This window comes from Bombus bifarius, unplaced genomic scaffold, assembly GCF_011952205.1.
Source record: "Bombus bifarius isolate JDL3187 unplaced genomic scaffold, Bbif_JDL3187 scf7180000008176, whole genome shotgun sequence".
NCBI lineage: Eukaryota > Metazoa > Arthropoda > Insecta > Hymenoptera > Apidae > Bombus > Bombus bifarius.
In genome coordinates this window covers 740,724-768,246 of record NW_022884493.1, presented here as the reverse complement: position 1 = coordinate 768,246, position 27,523 = coordinate 740,724, and the positions used below count along the sequence as shown (strand labels likewise).

Below are 27,523 nucleotides of genomic sequence, written 5' to 3'. Positions count from 1 at the left end.
GTCGAATATTTAGCAGATTGCGTAGCATTCGCGGAATTCTATTAGACAGGTTTCGGAGAAAATGCACGGTCAGACGATTTGTCATTGAATAAGAATAATTTTCGGGTATATAAGAAACGCTAGCACATTGTATTCTGTAGTTTTGGTTAAGTTGGAACGTTTGACACGCGGTTGACCAATGATTTCTAGAGATTGGAGTAAAAAGTTTATCTTTATTATCAGGTAACTTTTTATCAAGGAGTTATGTAATTAATGTAATTAATAGCATAGATGTGATTAAAATTGTTTCGTAAATAATTGCGATATATGCCGTGGACACCTATCGGGATTTCGTCCAACAACTTTTCGCTTCTTCTGTAGAATACTTTTAGCTTGACTCAGTCGGTAAATGCCACTTTTCTACACTACCAAGTAACGATGATTTTAAATAAATTATGCGTATATGTATGTATTCGCATTAATTAGCATAATTACTCAACTGTATATACCTTATTCGCAAAAATTATTTATTGCGTAATCATCATACAAATATATTAACGATACTATTAATATACATATATTTCATGTATTTAATCGCTGTCATATATTGTCTAACGTTCGTTTAATTTTTTTTATTACGGAATCATCAAAATTGGAATCATTTTCAATATACAAATCGAAGTCTTTTCTATTACTACGAAAGAAATATGGACACGAACGTTTGAGGATTTCCTATAATTAATCATGATATAATGCGTATAAATGAAGATTGGATACTTAACGTACATACATACATACATATTTCTGGATATTTGTACACTTTCAAACTTTCCAGAAACGCACAAACGTTTACAAGTTAATCACATGCATGAAGCATCACGGCAAACAAATTTGCCCGTTTCAAACATTGGCGCGGTTCAGTGGCGCCAGTAGTGTGCCACGTGCTCCAGTAGGTGGCGCCTGCATGAGCATGCGGACGCGAGAGAATCGTTGGTAGGCCGAATTCGGTGAGTACGTTTTCTCAGCTTTCCCGTGTCACGGTGTCGAGCGAGCGCGTCTGTCGTTGACGCTCGCCGAGTCCGTCGGTTTTTATCTAATCAGTGGAGGAAAATTCAGTTTCGCGAGAGTGTGAGTACCGGTGGTCGCGAGTGTTCAGTCGTGGCGTGCGTGGCGTGCACGAGATCGAAAGAGTCGCCCGAGGAACGAAGAGAAAGAAGAAGACGACGATTCGACGAGTCAGTCGACGGTGTGAGACGAACCACGGGAACAGACAAAGAAAGAGAAACAGCGGGCTGAGGGGAGGGTACGAGACGCGAACGATAGAGGGAGAAAGATAGAGTACACGAAACGAAATGGTGGAAGTGGGAAGAAGCTAGAAGTGTGTCGGCCACACTACTTGGAGGAACGAGCAGGGAAATCTTGCTTTTCCTCTTCATACGGTTGGATCGAAGGGGCAGAGGGTGGCTGGGTGGCGAAAAGAGAGAAACAGAGAGGAGGCAGCTCGAAAAAGGAAGAGGTAATCCAGCCACGAAGGGTGTACGAGAGCCGTGTGTCTCTCGGGGAGGAAAGAGTATCGTGTCGACAAACGAGAGTGCGAGAAAGAGACAGTGCAGTGTGCCGTGTGTAAACATACATCCTATTGCCGTGAGTGCGTGCGCGAGTGGCAATCAACGACGGCTTAACCATCGTCGTCGTCGTCGTCGTCGTCTTCGTCGTCTTCGTCGTCTTCGTCTTCGTTGTTGAACGTCGTCGTAATCGTCTAGATTGTACAGAACTACGTGGTCGACGCGTTTCCTCGTAACAACAAGGAAGGAGGAGACGTTTAAACTCGTTGAGGCAAACGTACGAGAAATCGGGCAACAAACGGCCCCTAGGTACCGTGCGTGTATCAATCGTCGCGGTATTTGACACGCGTATGAAACTTCATCACAAATGACAGTCAATCGGATGAGAAGGGAAGTCGAGTGCTGGCTGGATTCGTCTGTCTAGCGGGCAAAGCGGTACGTGTAATTTTATTCAACGGTACATTTAGTGGACTCTTCTGTAAAAATGGCTCCTGACGCTTCTTCCTTCCGTATATACATCGTACACTCCCACTTTTCTGTTTTTCAACCTTGTTGAAACGTTCCGTGGAATTCGCGTGAAATTCTTATTACGTTATGACCAAAAGCATCTTCCAAATCGGATCTATTTTATCTTTGAACTCTATCGATTAAATTTTTGATATTATAAGACGAAGGTTAGTCGTAACGGAGATAATTCCTAAGTCGGAGAATATTTTCCACATTACGTGACGTTACATTCGGTATGCCAAAATTTCGATGCCGTGCTGCGAACAGGACTCGAGTATAAAGTCGATACGTGATTCGTTTATAAACATTCGCGACCTATCCTGAACGATTTAGCGCGCAGCCTGCATGCGATAAACGTAATTAACAGGAGATAGTATCGTTACCGCTCGAACACCCGTTATGTCTTTTAAAAGCCAGCTTTTTACATTACTTGTAAATGACATTCCGCCATATTTAGTTCTCGTGGGTACATAACCTGATACGACCTTGAAACGCTACTTATCGGACGAATAAAAAACGTCTAGTAAATTGCGAATATTTTGTGCGAAATGCGTGTCACGTGTTTTATCCTATCTACAAAATACGAATTACCAATCATCGAACGCGTTACACAGTCGAACATACACATACTTACATTCGTATACTCTCGATGACATAGATTACGGAGGTTTCGTTATTTTCACTGTAACAGTATCTCTAGAAAGAGAAAAAAAAAAGAAAAAAAGCTGATATATCTCGAACACCTGCTTAGAATATTTGTGAAAGTATTTGCTGTATACTTGCGGGTAGAAAACTAGTGCAACGTTATCGTACAGAAACGCGGCAGAGCCACGTATATCCTATTTTCTAAATTCCGATTTAACAATGCAACGCGAACAATACGATGATCGATCGAAATTTCTCGATCGAATCTGAACTAGCTGGCTTGAAAAAAAGTGACCCAAAAAGGAAAAAAAAGAGAAACGGGTGGTCCTCGATATTATCGGTAGGTTAACGAACCGGGAGCTCTGTGAAATGTTAATGTCTTATTACGTCACGTTCTTTTACCGTGGTCAGAGAAAGGGGTCAAAGAGACGAAAGGAAAGGGAGGAGGAAAAGAGTGTGAGACGACTAAAAATGGCGTGGCACGGTATACCATCGTCTCACGGATACAGATTACAGAGTCTCTACCGTAGTGCCACGTTAACCGGCCGGGATTTTGCTTTGTTAACTGACCATCGTTATCCCGTCTAATTCTCAAAACTAACACCGTGGAATGCGTTTCTAGTATTACATATAACTAACGATAACTGGGGCATGTCTAAGGTTAGTCGCAAAGAAATATAACGAAATATCTATACAATGAAATAAATGGCATATAACATTTATTGGAAATTCGAATGTATAAAGATGCGTACATTACGTGCCTACATATACAAAACGTGTCTATCTAGATCCTGTTTCTTTAGTTAGATTCGAGTCGCTCAGAAGCAACGCTGATCAACTCTACAAATCAGAATTCATAAAAGAATTATAGACAATTATAAACACTAGTTTTTTTAAATTTTCCTTGGAATTTGCAATTATTCGTGCTATTCCGTTATAAGAAGCAAACGTATGAAGATTTCTTTTTTAACGCGTTGAATACCAAATATGTAGGTAGGTAATGTGAAATTAATAACTTGATAGAAAGTGGAGTGGATCAATTTGTCTTACGAGATTTTGATTCTTAAAAATGTGAATTCGCAGCTTCATCCACCGTCTAGATTTAACTAAAATAAAGGAATATCCGTATCTCACTTGTATTCAATAGAGAAATACACCTCGCTCGATAACTGACCAGATAAAGTCTGCCAATTCGTGGTCAGTCAACAAAGCACCATTATTTCGCGATGGTTTATCTTTTTTTTCCGCACAGCACCCATCTCGCTCTTTCCAACGTGTAGCGTGGAACGCATGCACTTGGTCGCATTGCAGCCGTGAAATTGTCTCGTTCTATAGCGTTATATTCGCGACAAGAGAAACACCGTAAACGCTCCTAATTGTTCTCGGTAGGAGGACGGACGGTCAGACAATAGAGAAAGATATTGGTAACCGTTTTATAAGGCGAGAGATATTAGATGTTTCCGGTCGTGGCACACCCGGCATCTTCCGCGTGTCAAAGACTCGAGGAATCTTGGTAACGGGACGCGAGCACTACCTGTTACGCACCCGTGGTGGTGCGTTTACATTGCATATTACAATAGGTTATCGCCTCTTAAATAGGGAATTTTCGCGTAGGGCCTCGTACGCGTACAACGATCGCTGTTCTTCTCCTACTTTTTGCCTGGCGGTTGTGAAACATGGTTTTCACGAAAGATCGTTGCGCAATTCGCATTTTTGTCTCGCCTCTTTCCTTCCTTTCTTTCTTCCTTTCTTTCTTTCACTTTTCTTTTCTTCGAAGCTGTTCGACGTTCGAAAGCATGGTCACGTAGCGTTCGACGTACGACGATGGTGAAACAGTTCAAGGATCGCGAAAGTCGTCAAGTCATGATAATGAAAAACATCGTCAGGAATAACCGTTCTTTGTTTACGTGAAATGCAAAATGTCTACGTAGCCAATTTATTTATATCTGGATAACAACGATCGCTATCGCTGATAACCTCTGATGTTAGAATGCACGTTATCTGAGATATGATGCAATCGACAATCCGGATGATAACGATGGAAATAAGGTAAAAGGAAATCGCGTTATTCGCATCTTTCACAAGTGTGTAAATTATATGTATAGCGTATATACGCTCTTACGGGAAACCGAATCACCGATTAATTCGTTTCTATCGCATTAAAGCAGAAGCAGGCAGAGCTGTTGCTCGTTTTACTTATTAACGGCGCGTCACGCGAATCGTTGGCATTTCACTCGTCCCAGAGACATCGATAGAGATGAAATTCATGGGAGAATCTCTCGCGAACGATGACGATGACCTTAGGCTCGACGATGGTCCCTCGTTGTCCCTCGTTGTCCCTCGTTGTCCCTCGTACGTGCATCATCGTGTTGATCTCTCCTGACAGTGTTAACGAGCTTCATCGACGAAACTCGTTTCCCCTTCGAGAAATTGCAGTCTAATGAAATTTTTTACCTGACTTTCCAACGAATCGCCGTCACTCCGTTTACTTGATTTCTAACTAACCGAGAAACCGAGAAATTAGATTAATCCGATCTTCTCTTGTTTAAATTGGAACATTACGGCGAAACGTGGCATCATTTTTAACCGATATCGTGGCTGACACGAGGTGATTCGGTAATCGTGGTATAATTGGAAACAGGCGAGTGACTTTTCACGAATAAAGCGAATTATTTAAAATGTAATTTTATTTTTTCATTTTAAATAAACGCCGAAGTAAATTATCGAACAGGCCTACGCAAGGTAAACTCTACGGGTCATTCATTCGGTAAAGCGATCCATCTATCGAATATGTAATTTATGAAATTAATTTACTAAATTATATAACGACGTATCAAATAATCAATTCAACGAGAAAGTAAATTATCAACCATTTTGCATATGTAAATGTGGATCGTATACGTAAAACTTCATAATTTGCCTATTGAATATGTAATTTATTAAATTAAATTAACCAACAAATGTATCAAATTGAATAACGAAGTAAATTAGCGGACAATCTTACATAGGATAATTATAGCTAATATAAAGTTGAATGATTGAGCTACGGAACATATAACTGCAGGCTTTAAATTTACATATGAAAAAAACACGCTGAGGTAGTAGAATAACTGCAATATTATTTTACAGATTTGTACAAGGAGAGGGGGCGTAAATAGCGCGTCCTTGCGGTGAAATTGACTACGAATTCTAATCGAATTACTTTGGATAATCCTGCGTGTGATTCCGCTGGCATGACCGGATTAAGCAACTCCGTTGCCACGTTTCCGAATCCAATTTACTCGTGTTTATGATTATCTGTTTTCGGTGCGTGTCAGTATGTTGTAACAGTGGTTATCAACTTACTAAATCCATCGTCGAACTTATTTCCATTCAAAGAATCGTAACGACCAGACCGCAATTCGGATCGTTATTCACGAGCCAACATGGACTTTACTATGTTCTCGCTACCTACGATGTCTAGTTTGGAACGTAATTTTCACGCCAAGAAATAGCGAAATATTTCGTAGTTGTAGTTGCGTATGCTCGTCGAAGCATTCAGTAACTTGGAATATTTGAATAGAAAGCTAAAAGTAATAAATGAACTAGGAAATATAGAAATACACTTTTCAAATTTCATACACTTTATCAGCAAGTATCTTGTTATCGTGCGAGAGAATTTGCAAATACTAGTATGCCTCGTAACTCGTAAAATTCCAATAGTAATATCAATTCAGTCGCACAAGAAGAGATATTTTACATTTAGTGTGTGAAATATGGAATACGAAAGAACTGGATCTTCTAAAGTTAGAGTCACTACAAACAGTACGATCTGCCTTGTATCAAATTGTACAGCTCGTGACGATATTGCATTTCGAGACAAAGGTCTTGCAATTATCCAGAAATTAATTAAACACACGATTATTCTTTTCCATAATTTACTCGAACGTCGAACACTCGGTGACTTTTTCTCCTCCGTGTTCGAATCATCGATACTCGGTTGTCCTCGAGATAAACTGGTCGCGTCGGTGATTCGCGGAAGAATGCAGCGACCCGTGGTACACGAGTTTACACTTCCTCCAATGTTATGCAACGTTGGTGCGTCGATAACATAGTTTCCAAGTTGGGAGGACTGTGGTGTTGTTCCTCCATGGTGGGATTCGAGGGGGGGACAACACGCCGTGAAAGTTTTATCTTCGTTTGATACGCGGCTCCGCGGCTCGTAATGCGCCGGTAGAACGGAACCAGGTCAACGGGCGACCGAGAGATACGCGTCGTGCGCAGGTGGATGATACTGGGACGAACGTAAGGTTGTTATTGGGAAAATGTCAAGTCCAATCAGTCGTGGCTAGATATTTGGACGAATCGACGTATTGTACGTTTTTCACGCCTACTTTGGCGAAACGTTTCGTGCCTGGCTGCACACAGCATCCGTGTGTATACGCACATGTATATAATAGCGGTATATACTCTCTCGTTGGTTGGTTCGTCGTTTGCCGTGTAACAAAGGTGGCACGAGTTGCTGAATATCGGCCGTTCGATAGATCCAGGTAACCACTGATGAACGCGATAAAATTAATTAGGTACACGGTAATAGCGAGTTCCATAAGATACCCTCGAGTATTTCAAAGAGGAGAGGAGCGGAGATAGGCTTTTAAAGGGAGCACACGCTCCGACTGATCTTGTTTCGCTATTAGTGCACATTGCAGATATGATGTAATGACTCGTACAAGTTCTTCAAGTGTGAGACCTTTTTCACACTCTAATTGATATACGCTGTGTTTAATTATGTCTACGTTATTGTTATCCGTAATTGTTAAATCTAGAGAAAAAGGGGTGACCTAATTTTATGGAGGAAATACGCAGCTACGCTTCAATCTTTGGACTCGAATTTATACATGGTTTGTTAATTACTTAGTAATTACGTGTCGATAAGCCAGGATAGTAGGTCGATTGGAACTATTTCCATTTTAATACGCAGATAACGTGGTCTATTGATGTCGAATTTTTTACGTTCTTTAATTCTTTGGTCGATAAAAGAAGAAAAAAGTGTCGCGATTGATTTATTTCTACGGAAATCGGAAAGATCCGTTGGTTTGAAACGTAAAAATACCGAGGACGGAGGTTTTATTTCCTCTCTTATATCCGGCCATCGATAATGACGCACATCGCAGTACTAAACGGTGCATCGAATCAATTAGGAGGCAGAGTGGATAGCAATCGTAAAACTACTTTCCGCATACCGTGCATTTTAATCGGGGCGAAACGTCTGCCTGGTCTGTTGTGTCGAGCAGGGTGGTGGAAATACACGTCGTGACAACCCGACCAAAAATAATGGTCGACTAACTCTGTAACCTAGACTGGCCTCGAGAGCGGAGACCTAACTCAACACTCCATACTTCGCTTTTCTTAGAACCGGTACTTTTGTCTGTCTCTGCCTCTGCCTCTGCCTCTGCCTCTCAGAATGCCTGATCGGACAATACGAAGAAGTTTTCTGGCACACGTGTGCATGCACCACTATCCGGTCGTTTCAAAGAAAAATCGAAGGAACTGCGGTTATAAGGAGTCGAGCTTCGCTTTCTGGAAATTTTACCAAGTCGAAAAGAAACCATTTTAAACAGCGAATCTTCCTTGGATCTTGCTATAAATTCGTATAATGGAGTGGTGGCAATTCAGCTAGTATCAGTGGTGATAAATGTTTTCATTGAACGTTAAATTTTTTTTTAAATTTAATTTGTACTTTACAATTTGTCCAGCTGGACATTTGATAAATTTTTCCGACTTAATTGCCAAATAACATGGGATGGCTATCCCCCGCGGGATACCATCTTCGAGTTTGACTGTTTTATTTCTTAAGCAAGGTCAGTGAGGTGTTTTCTTTTTAGTCTTCTTGCTGTGAGTTTTGCTCTCTTCGGTAGCCAGCTGGTTGGATGTAGTGCCCTTCTTTCTTTGTATTTTTCTGCTTACCTGCTTATCTGCCGATTTCTTCTTTGACCGTTGGTATTCTTAAGTCTGGCTATATCCTCGTTTCTGACATACCATAGGACGTTGACTATTGTTCTCGGTATCTTCGGTTGTAGCGACTTTCGTTTAAGTGGCTCATTGCTGCTGTCCCCCGTAACGCTATTCTGTACGTCCAAATTGGTTTTACTATCGTTTTGTAGATCTTTAGCTCATTTTCTATGCCGAGTTTAGAGTTTCGACTAACATTAAATTTGTATCTTTTATTTTCGCTTTTGGTAAATATCATTGAAATGTTGGAAAGAACAAATAAATTTGTTACTAATCCGATTAATGGAAAATGTAAATTATGTTCTTGGAAATAGTAGGCAATCTTCAAATTCGATTTCTGTATCGTAATGTCGTCGGAATCACCTAGTGCCAAGTTATCTGGTTTCAGTCCATTGCAAAACCACATGCCACTTTATGTGGTTTTATAAAGGATTATAACGTATATGATATCGTAGTAACTTTACGATTTCTCGTCGTAGTTTGTTCCTTTCTCGCACCAAACGAAAGGTTACAATTTCCTCTACAAGTTGTACAAAATGGAGTTGTCCGTTCATTATCACAATCCCTTTAATTCCTCCTTGATTCATCGTACATCACTGGTCGATAATATAAGCTCCGCGTGTCGAATCACCGCCCTCTCGTATTTCACAATATTATTAATCGTCAATTACGTAAACTCACCATCGTGTATCACGTCTGGTACGTTTCTCGACCAACGGACAATTCTCTTTTACGTCATTTATTCAGCGAACGAGTAAACAAGCCTGTTAAATCTCGAATCGATGAAACGAATCGCTATGTTCGCGAGGAAGAATAAATTTACTTGTTACGCGTTATACGACTCTCTTATGTAAGGTGGTGAACGCGTTAAGGATTATGGAAACGTATCGTCGCGTTACGAAAGGCACGAGGGGTTCGTAATTGCTGTCGAATATTTTTGAGATCGGAAGAGGCGACGCGGAGTGTCTTTGATCGTTGCTGCTGCTCGCGTAAATTCTCAACGTTGCGCGTTTAATTTTAAACCGGCGTACGAGAACGTGGGTGCCTACCCTGTACGCGTGTCTTTGTTCGTTCCTTTCATACTTCCGTGCTCTTCAAAGAAAATGTATTTTTGCATCTATTTCGTTCATGAATCGACTCTATACAGTTGTTGTATACTGTGAAAGAGAGTCGTAGAACGAAGCCCCTAGAGATATGTATCGTCTCCTGTTTGACGTCGCGTATGCGAACGTAGTCCTGACGCAAATGTGTTTCGTAGCGTGATGCCACGAAAAGAAACCGGAACTGGCTTGACGCGAGGCTGACGGTCGAACGAATAATCGTGACTATCCGTACGCGATATCCTCCTTCTCACACACTCCATCTTTTTCTCTTGCATGTTCTATCGCCAGTAACAGAGAATATTTATTGTTATCGAGATATCGGGTCAGCTATCTGTGAGATATGCTAGCAAGGAATTTATTTTATTAAGCGTATCTTTTTCATTCCATTCGTTCGTTTATTGGGCATCCGCTTTTTCTACAGACTCGATCTTTACACCTCCAACTCTGTATCTTTAGCTTCCTGTGATCGTAATTTTGTTAGCACACGAAAGAGAAAGGTTGTGATCGATTATTTATTTTAGCTTATAATCGATATGCCGGTGATTTTGACGCAAAACATTAAAGAGAAAATAGTATTATAAATTACATCTCATCTAAAAAATTGAGTTAAGACTTTGTGAAGTTTCTTTATCGTAATTTTAAAATTGAAATTCTAAAAATATAGGCTGAAACTTCATTGGCATCTATTTGATTTTATACACGTAAATCGTAATTTTCTTAATGTTGTACACATTTTCGTTTCTACGGTAACGAACAGAGGAACGTTATATCTATACGTATTTCGAGGTTTAGTTTGAAATTTTTGCACCGAAAATTGCTAAATGGAAATTATGCAAAATATCTGACAATATTTTACACGCGGAACTATATCGCAGTGAATAGCTAGTGCCGCTTTGTTATTATTAATTTGCAATTTGTGATCATTAGCTTTCATAATCAATTAACTAATATTTGGCCAAGTGTATCATGTAAATACATAGAATAAGTAATCAGCCGTTCTGCACGTAATTTTCAAAGGCTGAAATAATTAACACGTTTCGTGTAAAATTCCATGCATAGTAAACTATCTGATATTAAATTATAATGCAGTGGATAATAAATTTAAATAGACACAAAGAGATTTTAATTTGGTAAAGTATATAACGAAAAGACTTTTTATATTGACTTTTACAGATTATTTACGTATCACGTTTCGTGTAAATTAGAAATCTATCGGAAAATTATGTACGTACGGAAGTCAGTATGCCTCAAACCTTAGGATTAAGGTCGTCAAATAGTAAGATACAAAAAATCAAATAATAGTAACTCTCCATATGATAATAGTGATCTGACTGTAACAATACTAAGTCAAAACAACTGCATCAAGAGTTCTAATCTTAAACAGTTTAGATGCACACGGGATGATAGCGTGATTCGTTAGAAGCAGACCATTTTAATATTGTTCTCCTTATTTTTATTAGAATTTTTTTGATGAATTTGTATTTCTGGCGCCGTTTGATCGAAAGAAGGGGATGATGACTCATACGTCGTTCGAGTATGATTTTTTTACGTTTGATTTATAAATGATTCTAGATTTATATATTGATATTTTTAATGTTACCTATTTTATTTATTCTGTACAGACAGAGTGCACCCTCTATGCATTGCACTGTGCATTATTCGCGGCTGATACTCATCGAGCTATTTTCCGTAGCAGCTGTGCATTATAGTAGTTTCGGGCTTAAGTGTTGCAACAGAATCATTATATAAATCTAGATTATTGTAATACTTAGTTATTTAACTCGCGCGCTCTCGATATCTGATCAGCGTTGCACACGCTCAAAAATATATAGTTTCTCATTAAAAAAAAAAAAAAAAAAAAAGAGAACATCGTAGCGCTAAATAAAGGTCGCAAATATACATCATAAAAATTTCATCCAAGGTCGTTCCGTCGATATTTCATCGTCGATCCCCTATCTATTTCGCACGTGCAGAAAGATAACATAACGATACGTCCTTTAGTTATCCGTGATACTATTTCATTCACTCGTCCATGAAACTTTGCATTACCGATTTTTACGACAACGCGATGTCTGATTTATTAACGATTCAATTTCTTCGTAAACGTGGTCATTACGATTCGAGATCGGGACCGGTGCATTCAGATCGGCCCATAAATTATTCAAGACTCCTTTCGTCTACCGGGAACGACTGGTTTTCTCGACGTGCGTATACAGAGTAACGAACGATAAGAAAGCAATTTCGCGTGCAGCTGAAACAATCGGAATCGCAAATTGCAATCGGAACGTGACCACGTTCAATGGAAGCCTTCGTCGATCTTGCGGAAATCTTTCTTTTTTTTTCTTCTTTTTTTTCACCGATCGATCTGTTTCTCGTCGATCGAGGTTCGCTTAATTATTACTTCTTCCAACCACTTCTAAAAATAATCACCGACCCTCTTTTGCCGATCCGCCAATCCCGTTGCAGTGGAAAACGGTCAACGAGAGAGTGGATCGATCGATTTTGCAACGAGCGAAGTTAAATGCCGTTTTCGGTGTTCCGGAAGGGACGCCGGAAACGAGACCCGTTTACCCTTACGTACGCGAACCAGAGCAGCGCCACTCCCATAGAGAAGAAGCAGCGCAAAAGTGAGAGTAACTATACACACGATTGCCTTGAGCCTGATCCTCCGCGTTCAGTAGGCGTTGAAATTTATTTTCCATATAAGGCGGACAATCGAATCGTTGTGTTGCTTACGGATGCGATGTTCGCGCGTACGAAACACGTGCACGTTGTTATTGCAGTCACGGTGCTCGAATTGTTTCGCCGGACAACGCGACTGCCTTCCGCGATTTGCCAGAGTGGACACGCATCGCTTTGTAAACGGTGGGAACGTTTATTACGTTTGTCTATGGAATTGTTTGAAATGGCGAAATAAATTTATTGCGCTTACGTAAAGGCATATATGTAGCGTGCTTGAGAAGTTGAAGAATATATTAGGGGGAGAGATGAAGTTCTAAACGTTACGTTGTTTATGGCAAAAATGATTACTTTATGAATGAATGATTAAAGGACTACAGAGTCCTTTAATTGGTACAGCTTGATTTTTAATAAAAGTTGTTCGACGATGGGGGATGTAACGATTATTTGTACAGACTCATGGTTTTATTAATGCAACTAAACGTAGATGGAGACTTGCTTTATCCACTTGATGTGAATATATTGCTTGGAATATTTTATATATCTCTGGACACACAATTACGCAGGTTGTGTATATTTCTGCAATCTTTACGTTTCCTATAAATGCACAAACATTCGCAGTTTTAGTTATTTAAGATTGTCTTTTCGCGATTAGAAGAGTTTAGTTCGTTCTAGTTTTAGCTGTTTTCTCAGCCTTTCAATGTCTTTTTCGTAACTGCATGCACGAGATTTCTTCTCTTAACGGTCTTAACCATGCTGATTTCTTATTAATGAAAAGATATCTAACCTTCAGTTTGCGTTTTTCACGGTTCTATTTCAAGTCATGGACCTTTAACATTAAAGAAAGAAATGGATACTTAAAAATAGTCATGAAACGCATAGTATGTATATATAGCAAAAAGGTCGCCACTTTTCAAAGATGTAGCATGATAATACTGAAATCTTCTTTTTTACCTGATATCGTAGAATCGAGAAACGCTTAGATTTAATATAGTCGAAACACCAATAACAATAACAGATCTTTTTCTGTTTCGCTACCATACAAAAATTTGAACAATTACTGTCCTCGCCACTATCTGATTACGCTATACATGCTTAGTATTCGATTATTACGATAAATGTGTAATATTTATAGGAAATAACGTATTAATAGCGTGCTAGTAGGTTTGGCAACGGTATGATTTATTTCAATATCGTTCACGCCAACACAAAATCAAGTACGACGCTCCGTCAATTTATATGCACGCAATCATCATTCGTCACTAACTCGTCTCGTCACAACGGCTCTCTTTCACGCCGACCACACTCCTTGACAACGTTGACAACACCACCCCCGACGCGGACGACATTCTTCGACCACGCTGGCAGCACTAAAAGCTCGCTGGCAACACTAGAAAAAAAAAAAACTCACTAACGGTCACCTTTTATACCCTGGCTCCGGTATACCTGGCACGCCCATGTCCCATGGTCTAGTAGACCTTCTTAATTACTCAGGGTTTTCTCCCGATACTACACATTTGTCAGAACGTTAAAAGTAAAAACAGATTTTTATCTTTTTCACGGTCAAAATCTAAATTTAGACGATAACGAGAACTGAAAGATGGTCATATTTCTTATTACCGTACCCTATACCATCACACTCGGATTATACATTTACGTTAAATGCTCGTTAAGTGCTTTTACGATGAAAATTCCAATAAACTGGAAAATTCGAATTTTATCTGAAATCTATTTGAAAATATTTCCTTTATTCGTTACTAAATCACGGATAAGCACGCGAGTTTATAGAAAATTCGAAGTTACAAAAATATATGTCGGAGATGGAAGGACATCGGGACTTCCCTTTTGGAATTTTGGAAAATACTCTACCCTAGTCCAGACTTTTACTATAGCTACACTTAAGTAATAAAAATAAGAAATAGTTTTAATGTTCCAATCTTGCTTTATGACGATGGGTTTGGGCTCGAAGTGACATAGCGGGTCACTGGGCCTAGCCACGGTCACGGAAGGGACGTGTACCTGACAGAGGTATGAAATGATTATATGGCTCTCCTTAAAGCAAAGATCGACCCGAGAGGTGGGGACAGGAATATATAAGGGCAGTTCCACTTGGACTTGGGAGTCTTGTTGTAGTTCACGCAGATGAGTTTACTTGTAAGTGCAGTCATACGTGGGCCGTGAATTCGTTATCGAACCTGAATTAATTGTCATTAACATCCCGACCATCCTATCGCCGCCATTACTTCTACATTAGCTATGTCCGCGATGGTAAGTTGAGTAAAATTCATCGATCGCCCCAAAATTCCAACCCTAACCCGACATACAAAATATCCAAAGTAACAGTACCCGCCATAATATTCGCTAGAAAAAACAATTCTCTACCTAGGTTTCATATCTGTTAATTATTTTGGTAAAATTACAAATTCATATAAATGTTGCATTGGTATCGCACCTCGGTAAACATTTCCAAACGGAATAAGTTTCACCGTGGTGTGATCAGATCGACCATTCACAGTTGTTCCTTGTTTCAGCTACACGAGATGCATCGGAGGGTGGGGTACAGCAACTACGACGGCAAGATCGCCGGCCTGTACGATCTCGAGGAGACGCTTGGCCGCGGTCATTTCGCCGTCGTGAAGCTCGCCAGGCATGTTTTCACCGGCGAGAAGGTCGCAGTGAAGGTCATCGACAAGAGCAAACTCGACGAGGTCTCGAGAGCACACCTCTTCCAGGAGGTGAGAACACAAACGATACGATGGCGTTCTTTTTTTTCTTCTCCCCGGTTCGCTCTCGTCGCGTGTCTCGTCGACGGAAGCGACCGCGCATATCCTTCGTCCCTTTGTTCCTGTTCCCCCTATGCGTCGTGTAAATGGGAATATGTCGAGCACAAAGCGGGTCGCGAAGGAAATGGAAACGCGTACTAATCTCTCGCTTCTTTTCGTTGGTTCGCTCGATGGCCGTGCGCCGCGTATCGTGCTCCATAGCACCGAATTTTTACCGCAGACTCTCCAGTCTTTCAGGCCTTTGATTCTTTCGTTCGACGATATTCCAGGGGATCCTTAGCTTTTTTGAATAGATTTTTGATAGAAGAGATAGTGGTAACTTGGAGTTAATTGGCAGCTCTGAGTAGTAGAGTCTTTGATTAACGCTAAAGGTCGTTTCGGTGAAAGTGGGCACAAGTTTGAAAGACTGGGTGAGGTTTTACTCAAAGGAACAGACGTCGAAGCATGCAGAAGCGGAAGGTTTACGGCGGAACTCCATTTATCCGAGTTTTGGTTCTTTGGAATTTCAATTTGTCGTTAATTAAACGAAGTATCGAATTGGTGAACTTTTATTACAGCCTCGTCCGTAAGTTTTCAATTTTCAAGCGACCCAACGTCGATACGTTCTTCGCTCGATGAGGATCAACCGGTAGTTCATCTTAACGACATAGATATCTAGGTGGAAGGAATATAGCGGTGGGAAACGCGTTACGCGAATTCTTAGAGTTTTCTCCATGGCCACAACCTTTAAAGATAGAATTCGATAATGCGAGTAAATTGATCGAAGGAAGTTGTAAATGAAATATTGCGTTAACGCAACGTTGATCGTCCTCAATGATCCATCGACGTAACACGGAATAAAGTTTCTTAACGTACAGATCTAAGAATCTCGATTTCCATCGAACCATCGCCAAGGTCCATCCTCTTGAAACCACTCGCAATCCGTATCACAGAGGATCTCTATGATTCTTCACCTTTCTCGTTAAAGCGAACAAGCGAGATCTCGCAAACAGCTTCCTACGATCTCATCGTTTCGCGACATCGGTGTTAAATATTAACGACCGATTGCGTAAGATCCGCTCAACGGCCAGCATCGCGTAGGTAATATCTACGATCCGCTTCGAACTTGTAGATCTCGTTAAGGTCAACGAGATAATGGCGCAAGGGGGAAGGAGAAAGGGTCATTGACCAGCGTGGTTCGAGGGCAAACGTCGAACCACGCTGTTGCACCATGTCGACTATCCTCTTTGTTTCTCTGTCTGCAGGTGAGATGCATGAAGTTGGTGCAACATCCTAACGTGGTCAGGCTTTACGAGGTGATCGACACTCAGACGAAGCTCTATTTGATCCTGGAGCTCGGCGATGGCGGCGACCTCTACGATTACATCATGCGACACGATAGCGGGCTCAGCGAGGAGGTATGTATACGATGGCTCGAGCGTATTGCACGTAATGATCTTGTTCTACCAGGGAAGAGCAAGAGTCATTTTACACGCGTTGACATCACGCAGGAGTTCTTGAGCTGTTTCTTTGCCACATTTTCTTTTGCCCATCTTGAAGCTTTGGATGGACGTAAATGAATAGAATTAATTGATGAAAGATCAATGAATTAAGCAGTAAAAATTCTTTTCATCGTAACTTGATTACGTAATTTCGGAGATTTTTCCGTTGCTTTTCGAAGCATTTGATGAAAGATACGCGCATGTTTGTAATGTGTCCTTCGATTGCAACGAAATCTTCGTTCGGGTGTCACGATCGACGTTACGCTTAAGCAGATTTCTCGAATTATGAACGACTTGTAATTGTAAACGTTGAACGACGACTACTCGAGGTTATAGCGTGTCGAATGTCACTCGTATCCCAAAGGGTTAAAAGCATTAAGCGTTCCAGTCCTTGAATCACGATACAAACATCGTAAAAACCTTGAAGCGATTTTAATGCCTCGTTATTCCTTACTCATTGTGAGACAGCAGCTCGCTACATTCATTCGAGACCAATCCTACATCTGTTAATACTCAACTAACTCCTAACTGTATCTTCAACTCTATTAATAACAATTCTATTATCGATTAAAGTCTAATTATCATGCGCCACTTATGAATCACAAACAAATGTGTGTGTTAGTGTGTGTTAGTCATTGAAATCGGAACACTCCTTACTCATTGCCGGAAACGGAGAAAATGTATCAAGAATTCTTGCGCAACCTAACGACTCGTTGCACATTGATTCGGTTCGTTCGTTCGATTCTATGGGACAGAGAATATCATCCTCTATTTATTGTCTTTCGACGTGATTGGTAGAGTCCCAAGGCCGTAACGTTATTCTCAAGGCCCGCTGATAGACTTTTAATCGATCACAGGTGGCTAGGACGTACTTCCGGCAGATAGTCAGAGCCATATCGTATTGCCATCGATTGCACGTGGTACACAGGGACCTGAAACCCGAGAACGTGGTGTTCTTCGAGAAACTCGGCACCGTGAAGCTTACCGATTTCGGATTTAGCAACAGATTCTGCCCTGGTCAGAAGCTGGAAACTTCCTGCGGGTCCCTCGCATATTCGGCACCGGAAATTCTACTTGGTGATAGTTATGACGCTCCTGCCGTTGGTGAGTACCATAAAATCAACTCGTTGTACTTTTATCGATGTTTCGAATGACTTAATATAATTATAGTACAAGGCGTTAAACATCGACATTGACGGGCTAATTCAGAGACACCGAGATTTTGTTTGTGTATCAATTTTACAACGTTTCGTTGCAATGCTGTGTTGCAATCGATAACGAATTATATGATACTGCTATATACCGCGTATATTTAGATTCTTCTTCGTATTTGTTTATTCGTACATCGCTGACTTTTCTTCTTGTATTCATCATCGAAATTGGGGTTTTCAGATGTTTGGTCACTAGGCGTAATTTTGTACATGCTAGTATGCGGTCAAGCGCCTTTCCAAGAGGCGAACGACAGCGAGACCTTGACGATGATCATGGATTGCAAGTACTCGATACCACCGCACGTATCCGAGGGCTGCAAGCGTCTGATAGCCAGGATGCTCGTTAGGGAGCCAGAAGGCAGAGCGACGCTGAAGGAAATAGCAGCTGATCCATGGCTGGCCATTGGACCCGACTCGGAGCCGCTGGAGGCGTTGCCTCTGGTCTCCAGGCAACAGGTGTCCGATGATCATCACAATCATATAGTTACCAAAATGGTCAACGGGAATATTGCCACCAAAGAAGAAATTTTGGAGTAAGTATATTTATCAAATATTTAAGATATTAAAAAGAGTATCGGGAGCATTCTACTTTTATAAATCTGTTGCATATCCGTGCCAAAATCTATGGTACTTACGTGTGCGATTAATATTTCTAATATTAAAATTTACGCTGCGTTATATTTTACTGTTACATTATAGCTTTTTTCACGAATGGAAATTTAAAAAAGAATATAGATTTTATAATACGTCACTTATATTTCTTATTCTATGATAAATCAAGTTTTGGTATTGATTGGCTCTCGCAAGAATCTAGCTAATAGGATGAATCGTTTAATAAGTATTCGATATCTACTAAAATCATCGTTAATTAATTTAATTGTAGAGCCCTCGACAAGAATGAGTACAATCACATAACGGCGACGTATTTCCTGCTGGCAGAAAGGAAGTTACGAACTCATCGTCAGGAACAGGTACAGAAGACTCGACCGGAAATCCTCGAAGTCTCGGCTAGGTATACCATATTATACACTATATCGATACAACTTACTGAAAGAGACAGTCAAACGTATATCAATCACCTATACACCTAAGCATTGGTTATTTTCAGCCGGCAAGATGACGCGGCCACTAATATGCGTGCCGACCAAAATTCATTGAGCACAGTCAACCAATCGTTGCTGAGCGTGCCACGGACGCCGGGTGACGTACCTCAAGTACGTATTCAACAATTAATTCTTCTTTTAACAAACTGACATTCGTACTTAACGAACTAACGTAATAATTAAATTGCGAGTTTTGTGGATTTGTGCAAAATTTAAAGGTACAAAAATCTGTGGTATATATGTAGTATATATGCAAAAATATATAAAATAGCTAAAGTAAAATTCCTGAAATAAATATTGTAATACTTTGTGGATAAAATACGTACATCGTTTCTTAGATTCCATTTCTATAATTGTGTTCATAAAAATAGAAATTTGCATGAAAATCCGGAGCATAGTAATAACACCAGATATTTGTTTGTCGATTTATTACGTAAACTTTCCAAAGGATCAAAAGAAATGTGTTTTCGTTGTAGAATATTCGAACGCGGAAGTGCAGCATCGTCCAAGAGGAGGAAGACGAGGACGACGTGTCTTCGTGCTCAGGTCGCGATGAACGCGGTAGCAATTCCACGTTGAACTCGTTCAACCGTCGAGGATCTCGATCAGAGGGTAAACTGTCGCACATCCTACAGGAGAGGTTGTCTCAGCTTCCGGAGAAGCCGAGCCTCAAACCAATGTCGTCGCAGCGAAATTCGCAGAAGGACATCAACGTGGTTCCTGTGACTGCAGACGGAGATGAGCGACTGATGTCTAGTCCAAAGAGTGGGAATATCAACGATTCCTCGTCGTCTGTCCAACAAAAGACAGCGGTGAGGCCTCAAGCGGGCAACCAGCTCGTGGACAAAGTACCTGCAGCAACAATGCTCGACTGCACCAGCCAGGAGAACCTGAAGAACCGTTTGGACGACGGATCATTGCCTGGCTGGTCGAGGAAAGGATCCTCGGAAAACAGGCCAAAGTCGGTGTCCGACTGCTTGAAGTCGATGGGACCTGTTCCAGTGAATAAGTGGAGGATGGGGTCGCAACATCGATCCTCTGCCCCTTTGGATTCCTCGTCGACAATGGGTCCGTCGAAACCGTCCGAAACCAGCACGACGACTACCACGACCACTATTCTCACGGAGTCGTCCACGGTATCGATTCCTCTACGACCTTTGAGCGGTCTGAACGATAACCTGTCGTTGACGCCTAAGTATAAGACCATGCCTTCGCCAGGCAGCACTGGTTCCACGTCTACGCCTTTGAACGAAATCTTGGAGGACGGAGATGCGTTACCAGTATCTGGTAGCGAGAGTAGCGGCTCCAAGTGTCGGGTGGTTAGGAGAACCGGGTACGAACAGAGGAAGAGCAAGTTCCACAAGACACGCACAACCTCCTGCTCGAGTTCAGACGCTAGTGACGATGACAGTGAGAGTAGAAAGAAGAGGGCGCATAAATTGAGCACATCTTCGAGCAAGTCCATGTCTTCGAGACGCGATAGTCACGACGATTCTAGTGATTCGCAAGATCCAGGAGGGAGTGGTGGAGGTAGAGGTGGTGGAGGTGGTGGAGGAGGTGTAGGTAACGGAGAACACACAACTGAAACACCGCCGAGCGAAACAAGTCGAAAGGATAACGGAAACAGCACGAATACAACAACCACAACGACTACGACAACGGGGGGAAGGCATAGGTGTTCGGAGAACCAAGTTATATTCGGTAGGAGGCATCGTGCAGGTAGGAGAAGAGCCGGAGAAACCCGACTACGCGAGAGTCAATCTCTGAACCGTATCACAGAAGTGCAGGAAGCGGAAGGACCCTCGTCGTGTCACAGTCACTGTCACGTGTCTCGCAATTCTGCTGTTCTAGGAGTCCAAAGCATGTCCTCGTCTTCGTCTTCGGTATCTCAGAGCAGTACAGGTTCGCATGGAATTCCACAGACGTTATCTCAGGCGGCGGCGACCGTTCAAAAGGCCAAAGGTTTTGGAGCGAGGCTTTTGCAAAGTTGGTCCCTCAGCACCGGCAAGTCCTCGTTATCGCAATCGTCGAACAAACAGACCAACTGCAGTTCCAACGGCAGATGTAGCAAACAGGAGACGCCACGAGACGCGTGTCAAAGGATCGGGATGTGCGACGAAAGGGAGTTGAATGGTTGCTCGGTTAATCAGATACCGTCGAACGACAAGGAGAATAGGAACGGGTCGATGAATAGGAACGACTGCAAAAACAGGAAGATCCGGTTGCTTAGTCGGTATTTCGCCGTGCATAAGAAACTCTGTGTTCCTTTACCAGGATTGTTCGGTAAAGGACGCCTCTATAAAGCGCGATCTTGCGGTAGCATTGCTCGAGATCGTGTCAGTCCACCGTCACCAAAGTCCATGTTATTCTGCGCCACAGCGGATGACAAGTGGCGAGATCGTAAACAGTGGTGCGACGCGAAGCACCAGCATCGCGGCAGCGACGGGGATATCAATCAGAATTTGGGTCTGTCGCATTTGGTCCAGGAGAGCGTCGTGGGAAAAGGCTGCAGCGCGTTACCTGCCGTCTGCCACATTCACCTGGGCGATGCGTCGAAGTGTTGCAGCCTCTGTTGATGAATCCGCACGACGAGCAGGTCGATGTACAAACGACGACGGAAGAAGACAGCATGGGTCGCGTAACTTTAATCCGGAGTCGTTGAAATCGTGGTCCATGCGACTATGAACCATGCTTCGTCGCTGTTTCGTCGTTGTTTCGTCGCTGTTTCGGCGCTGTTTCGTCTCTGTTTCGTCGCTGTTCCGTGGCGACTAATGATCGCTGCTGGTGATCAGGAAACGGCGAGGACGCGCGAAGAGACGCAACGAGACGTAAGGGGATTATCACGAAGTGCAATCAATCTTATGGCGGCCGTTTCGCATGTAGAGATGGAAAGCGAGGTAGAAGAGGAAGAGGAGAGGAATATGATGAAAGAGAAGGTGCGCGAGACAACGCAGTGCGACGCGATTAAACGGAAGACGAAGAGGAGGATCTCCTATACGCAACGCGTTGTGGTGATCGTTAACAGCCGCGACCTCTCGGTAGATTACACAGCACGCGTCACAATGGTCAATGTATTCAATCGATCACGTCACGTCCCCTCCATCAGACCGATGCTGCATCAGTAGAAAACCTGATCCTGTAACCTTTCGAACGCGATGCGTAGTCGAGAAAAAGACCAAAATAATATTAAGGGTCGTGTCGAAAGGGAGAGAGCGTTATCGATCGATCTTTCGCTCTGCGGGAAGTGTATCTAGTCCGTATGAACAAACCTATATTAAATATTACAGAGTTTATTACTATTATTAATATCATTATTAATATTATTATTCTTAATATTTTATTATTATGATTATTGACTCTAATTATTAATATTATTGTCACTCTCTTGATTATTGTAACGCAGACATTGACCGAATCGTGCGAGAGTCGCAAGAAGAAGGATCCGTTGAATCCGCAAGAATGGATTGACATTTTTTGCTATTTTGGAGGATCTTCCCCTTCGCTCCCCTTCGTGTCCATTTGTTCCCTTTTGTTCTCCTTTATTTATCTATCTATTCTTTTACCTCTAATCCTCCTTTTAAAATTCTGTTCCTCCCGCGAATCGCGACTATTGTACCGATTTTCCTACATATAAAGAATTAGCATGCGTTCTTGGGTCTCGCACAGTGGCTCTCTCAAGAGATGAACGGAATTCCTTCACGAGGAACAAAGCACACAAGCGAGACCGTATTTATATATGTAACACGCTAATCGATTAGGCTTACGCGTGTACCGTTTCGATCGAGGAACGTACTCTGTGGTGCTATACGCGAACATCTGACGTGACGAGGAAGAAACACCAAGAAAATGGAGAATATCGAACTTTTTTTGTAACTGTTTTTTTCGACGTTCTGGGGGATAAATACCATAAATCGAAATTGAAAGTAAAATGGTATAGTGATGGTATAGTAATTCTAAAAAAAAAAGAGGTGCACGTAGACGAGTAGAAATTGCTCGGAAGAAAAAAGTTCCGATACAAGGTGTTCGTAATCTAGACTCTTATTTATAGAATTTACGAGCGTGAGAAACAGAATGGATTCAGTGAAAGAATAGTTGCTTCTGTAACTTCTAAGACAAGGAACAGCGGAAGTTTGCAAGGTCTATAAAGTCCGGAGGAATTATGTCACAAGGGTACAAGAATCAGCAAGTTCTGCGCATCGATCACTGTCAAATCTCTGAACAAGAGACCAAGGTTCAAAAAATCCAATGTTCTCGTCCCTACGACGTTAAGGAATATCTGTCGTCGAAGAAAAGCCGACGTTCAGATGCCAAAGCGACAATACGAAGTTTTGAAAAGCCTAACTGAATATCGAAATATTCGAAACTTACAAAATGGACCATCGAAAGAGGAACAGGATCCCCTAGGACAGAACTCTGTAATAGAACGATGTGCACGATGTTCTCTTCCCGTCGTACAATTCAAGAGACGGTCCTCTTCGCCCTTTGAAGCAATTGGGTGCGAGTGTCAGCGCGCTTGCCGGCTGAGCGCGCGCTTCATTCTTCACCGTATTCATCACCAATGTCATCGTCATCGTCGTTGCCGAATGCGCGCGTTCATTTCTTGGAGAACGTAGGACAAACATATGTATGTTGCTGTGCGAAACGAAATATTTGGTAGAATAGAAGCTGTAGAATGCGAACCTGCAATCTATTATCCATGACAAAATACACTTTTTTTCCTGCATCGATCGATGATGTTAAAAGTAGGTCGGAAGGAACTTGGTCGACTTTGTGAAACTCTGTAGATCGAACGCGAGCCATTCGGCAGAACTCTCGCTGAACCTGAGCGATGTACGTGCACGCGCTTTTCATCCACTTTCTTATATATCTGTCGCGATGATTGGGGTGCTATACTAATCGAAGGTGTAAACTCGAAACGTATTTATTTTCCTTTACTTTTCTTAAATTTTTCAAACTATTTTTTACAGTTTTTGTAGTATTAGAGAAAGACTAAATGTTCAAAAATTAAACGTTCCTTTGTCGTAAAAATTGTCAAAGAGAAAGGGTCGAGTGTTTTTGAAATATACATTTCTAAGATTTATTGCGTGAGCGGTATTTTTCTGGAAAAAATCATCTATATTTCTCTTGCAGGACGATCGAAGCCTGAAAGGATATTTTAAGCCAAGTAAATAACAGGTTTACATTAATAAAATTCAAATCTTAAGTCGCTTGAATTCAAGCAACTTGGCTAATCCGAACGAGGCTTAAAGATTGATACCGCTGATATGTCAATTCTTACTTGATCGATGTTCTCATAAAAGGAATTAATAGGTAGTAACGCTGAATGAATAACTGTTCGCTCTAGTTGTGAGTCACTGTCTGTATCCTCGCCGTAGTATATGTTGATTGGATCGCTTGTGACACTCTGAAGACATATCTATAACGTTACGTCTACGTGTTTTTGATACGTAGAAAATCCGAAGTATCGGCTTTGCTTTTGTGAAATTCGCCGCATACGGCGCCTAACTATCGTTCCTTACTACGGGACAAAACTATTTCTAGATATTCGTGAAGCTAGAATTGAAATTGAATATCACAACAGGGACCACACGTCATCGCAGTCCAGAATTCGTCGTCTTATCGTTAGAATATAGAAGAATTAGCGATAGAGACAATAGACAGTTGTGTGTAACGTTCCTTTCTTCTTCAATTACTGTACGAAACTTCCATTTTTACAATTTTCAAAATTAATGCTAGTAAAGTAAGAGTATCGATATCTGCTAGTATCGATAAGAATCCTGTAATGAAATAAACTATTTTTTTTTTTTCTTAAAAAATACTGCTTACATTTAGAGTTCTCTAATGATACTGCGAGTCAGGAAAATATCAATTTTTCAATCTAATATCATTTTTACGTTGCCTCAAGGTATTGCATTATAGTACGATGTATGGTAGCAATCTGACAAAGGCAATATTCGAGTCGTATATTTCTGTAAATTTGCAATTCGATTCTTCAAATCCTAATGGCACCTCGTCAGTCGCGACGTTCTATGTTTCCTGAGTAGGCCAAGAGCGTTTGTATGTACCTAAACTAAATCCGCGCATAAACTGTATGTACCGAGCCAGATATTTTTTAGCGTAATACAATTTATTTATTATACAACCTGAGAAAAGGAATGCAAGAGAGAGAGAGAAAGAGAGAGAAAGAGAGAGAGACGATCCTTTCCAATCGTCACTGCCGACGATCGTCGACCTGCTTTATTCCTCGTTGTAACACTTCTCTCATCCTCGCCTCGTGTCGTCGCCTCGGGAACGAGATCGTTTGCTTCCTCCACAAAGACTGAGCAAATTGTACAATAAATTTCCATAATCGCTTGGATGCCTTGTGTCGTACGATGACGATGACTCGACGAGACCAAAAAGGAAGAAAAGAAAACGAATCATACTGGAATAATGTCTCGAGAAATCACCGTTCTTCGGTCATGTTTCGTTGAAAGCGCGACGTTATCAAACGTGCACCTTATCACGGCTGAAGTGTTGGTTTTAAAGAATAAATAAAAAAAAAAACAAGTAATATTAAAGAATAATAATAATAACGATAATTTACACTCAACGAATTTGTTCATCGTTCGTTTCGAGTCCCAACGAATCGCGACCAAGGTGTAAACGGGCATTAAGATTATTTCCGTTCAATGGAAATTTAAGAAGAAAAGAAAAGGGAAAGGAAGAAAAAGAGAAGAAAGTGTGTGTGTGTGTGTGAGAGAGAGAGAGAGATAGAAGGAGAGAAAAAGAGAGAGCAGGGAAACCATGACGCGCGAATTTTGCTATTTGGCTAAAGCTACGCGGAACCAGAGTGACATGCTTCGTTGCCGGGCATTATGGGTCACGGTGGTGAATTCAAGCTTGACCAATTACACGTACACATTCACACACGTATACACTCTTTCCCTTTGGAACAATCGTAGAATGTACGCCGTGTGTCCGTTCAGTTCGATCACTTTTTACGCGTTATTAGTGGTATCTTTGCCAAACACGAGAAAATTCGAAAAAAGAGTAAAAGAAAAAAAAAGGAAAAAAAATAATAAAATAATAAAATAAAATCGTTGAATGTATGCCTGCAGCTGCAAGTAACCTAGCGAAGCGTTGCGATTCTTGCATCGAGCTATCCGCTCGACGAAACTTCCTGCGCGACGCCATATTGTCCCAAGTGGATGCTCTATCTATGATAAATAAGAGGTATTTTTCGTGTTGTAAATGAATCCATTTAGCGATACAGCACGATTAGAGTGCGTTGTAAGAAACGACGAGAAAGAGAGAGAGAGAGAGAGAGAGACAGTGTGTGTGTGTGTAGAAGGAAGGAAAATAAAAATAAGAAAAAACGATCGAGATAACGAGGATTCGATCGAAAGTGGTGTTCTAGGAAATATCGCTTCGGTGTAAACTTTAACGAGGCGTCGTTTTCGCGTTAATTCTCGTTCGCTAGTCCAGTCGAAGTTGTCCCTGGACAACGCTACGCATAGAGTACAATTGTTCCCGTGATGATTTTTGTATAAGTGAACAAAGTATGTCCCCCTTTTTTCCACCGATGCTGTACACATTCATCGAGCGCCCCTATCTCAGTTTTAAGTGAGAATGATAAACGAAGAAAAAAAAAAAAAGGAAAAATAATTAAAAAGAATATATACGTATATGTATATATAAGAAAAAGGTATATATATACATACAAGACAAGTGTCTGCTTAAATTTCGTAAATGTCGGCCCAACTTACTGCCAGTTGAGTGTAACAAACAGACAAGGAAACGAAAAAAAAACAAAAAAAACAAAAAAATAAAGATCCATTCGCGTGCTCCGGTGACGAGGACCGTGTGTCGTCGCGATATACCGGAATCGTATAAATCATTCATGCAATAAACTGTGTGCCCGAAACAGAATAAACGAGAAAAGAAAAAAATGAACCACGAGGAGCAAGTCTGCTGACGCTGTGTCTTAAGTTTCTCCCACGATGACTCCCTCTCCTTAAGATTCATTCTTTTTCTCTCCTACTTTTCAAATCGCAGCAGGAGATGGTTGAAGTAGAGTTAATAATAGTTACCATAGGTGGGTGCAAAGATCGAAGTCCACCGAACCCCATCCTTCCCTGACTAGTTATCCTTTACAGTCGTTACTGTTCGTTGCCTTCTCTAGCCTTTGGAAGAAAGTGGAAGAGGTTTGCCACGTTTACGTACGTTAAATGGATCGTATTTAAAATATACAGCGGAGAGAATGGCCTTGGGTGGTCGATATTTTTAGGCCGGAATAAAGCTCGTTCGAATTAGTTCGGTGATTTAAAGTCGGAGAAATTTCAATTTTAAAAGAGCACGAAAGAAATTTCGGTTTTTAAAAAGATGTTTATTTAGACTGTCTTCTTTTCTATTTTTTTTTTTTTTTTTTTTTTGTCACTAACGTCTATTGCTAGTCTTGTTGATCGAAGGATCAGAACGAAGGAGAATAAATTTG

General features: G+C 41.2%; 1 protein-coding gene across 1 annotated transcript; it reads left to right on the top strand.

Annotated features, from left to right (window-relative positions):
- The first annotated feature begins 970 nt into the window (after positions 1-970).
- Positions 971-26,847, top strand: LOC117209442 (SNF-related serine/threonine-protein kinase). Its single transcript, XM_033451508.1, has 8 exons — positions 971-1,979; positions 15,001-15,204; positions 16,497-16,649; positions 17,591-17,837; positions 18,126-18,477; positions 18,828-18,956; positions 19,053-19,158; positions 19,524-26,847. Exons 2-8 carry the CDS (start codon positions 15,010-15,012, stop codon positions 21,621-21,623), a joined length of 3,282 nt encoding a protein of 1,093 aa, XP_033307399.1. The 5' UTR covers positions 971-1,979; positions 15,001-15,009; the 3' UTR covers positions 21,624-26,847.
- Positions 26,848-27,523: the final 676 nt, after the last annotated feature.

Coding starts and splice junctions, on each gene's coding strand:
- LOC117209442 (XM_033451508.1), top strand. CDS start 15,010: ATGCATCGGAGGGTGGGGTACAGCAACTACGACGGCAAGATCGCCGGC. Junction 16,650..17,590: donor ATAGCGGGCTCAGCGAGGAG/GTATGTATACGA, acceptor AATCGATCACAG/GTGGCTAGGACGTACTTCCG. Junction 19,159..19,523: donor CGCCGGGTGACGTACCTCAA/GTACGTATTCAA, acceptor TTTTCGTTGTAG/AATATTCGAACGCGGAAGTG.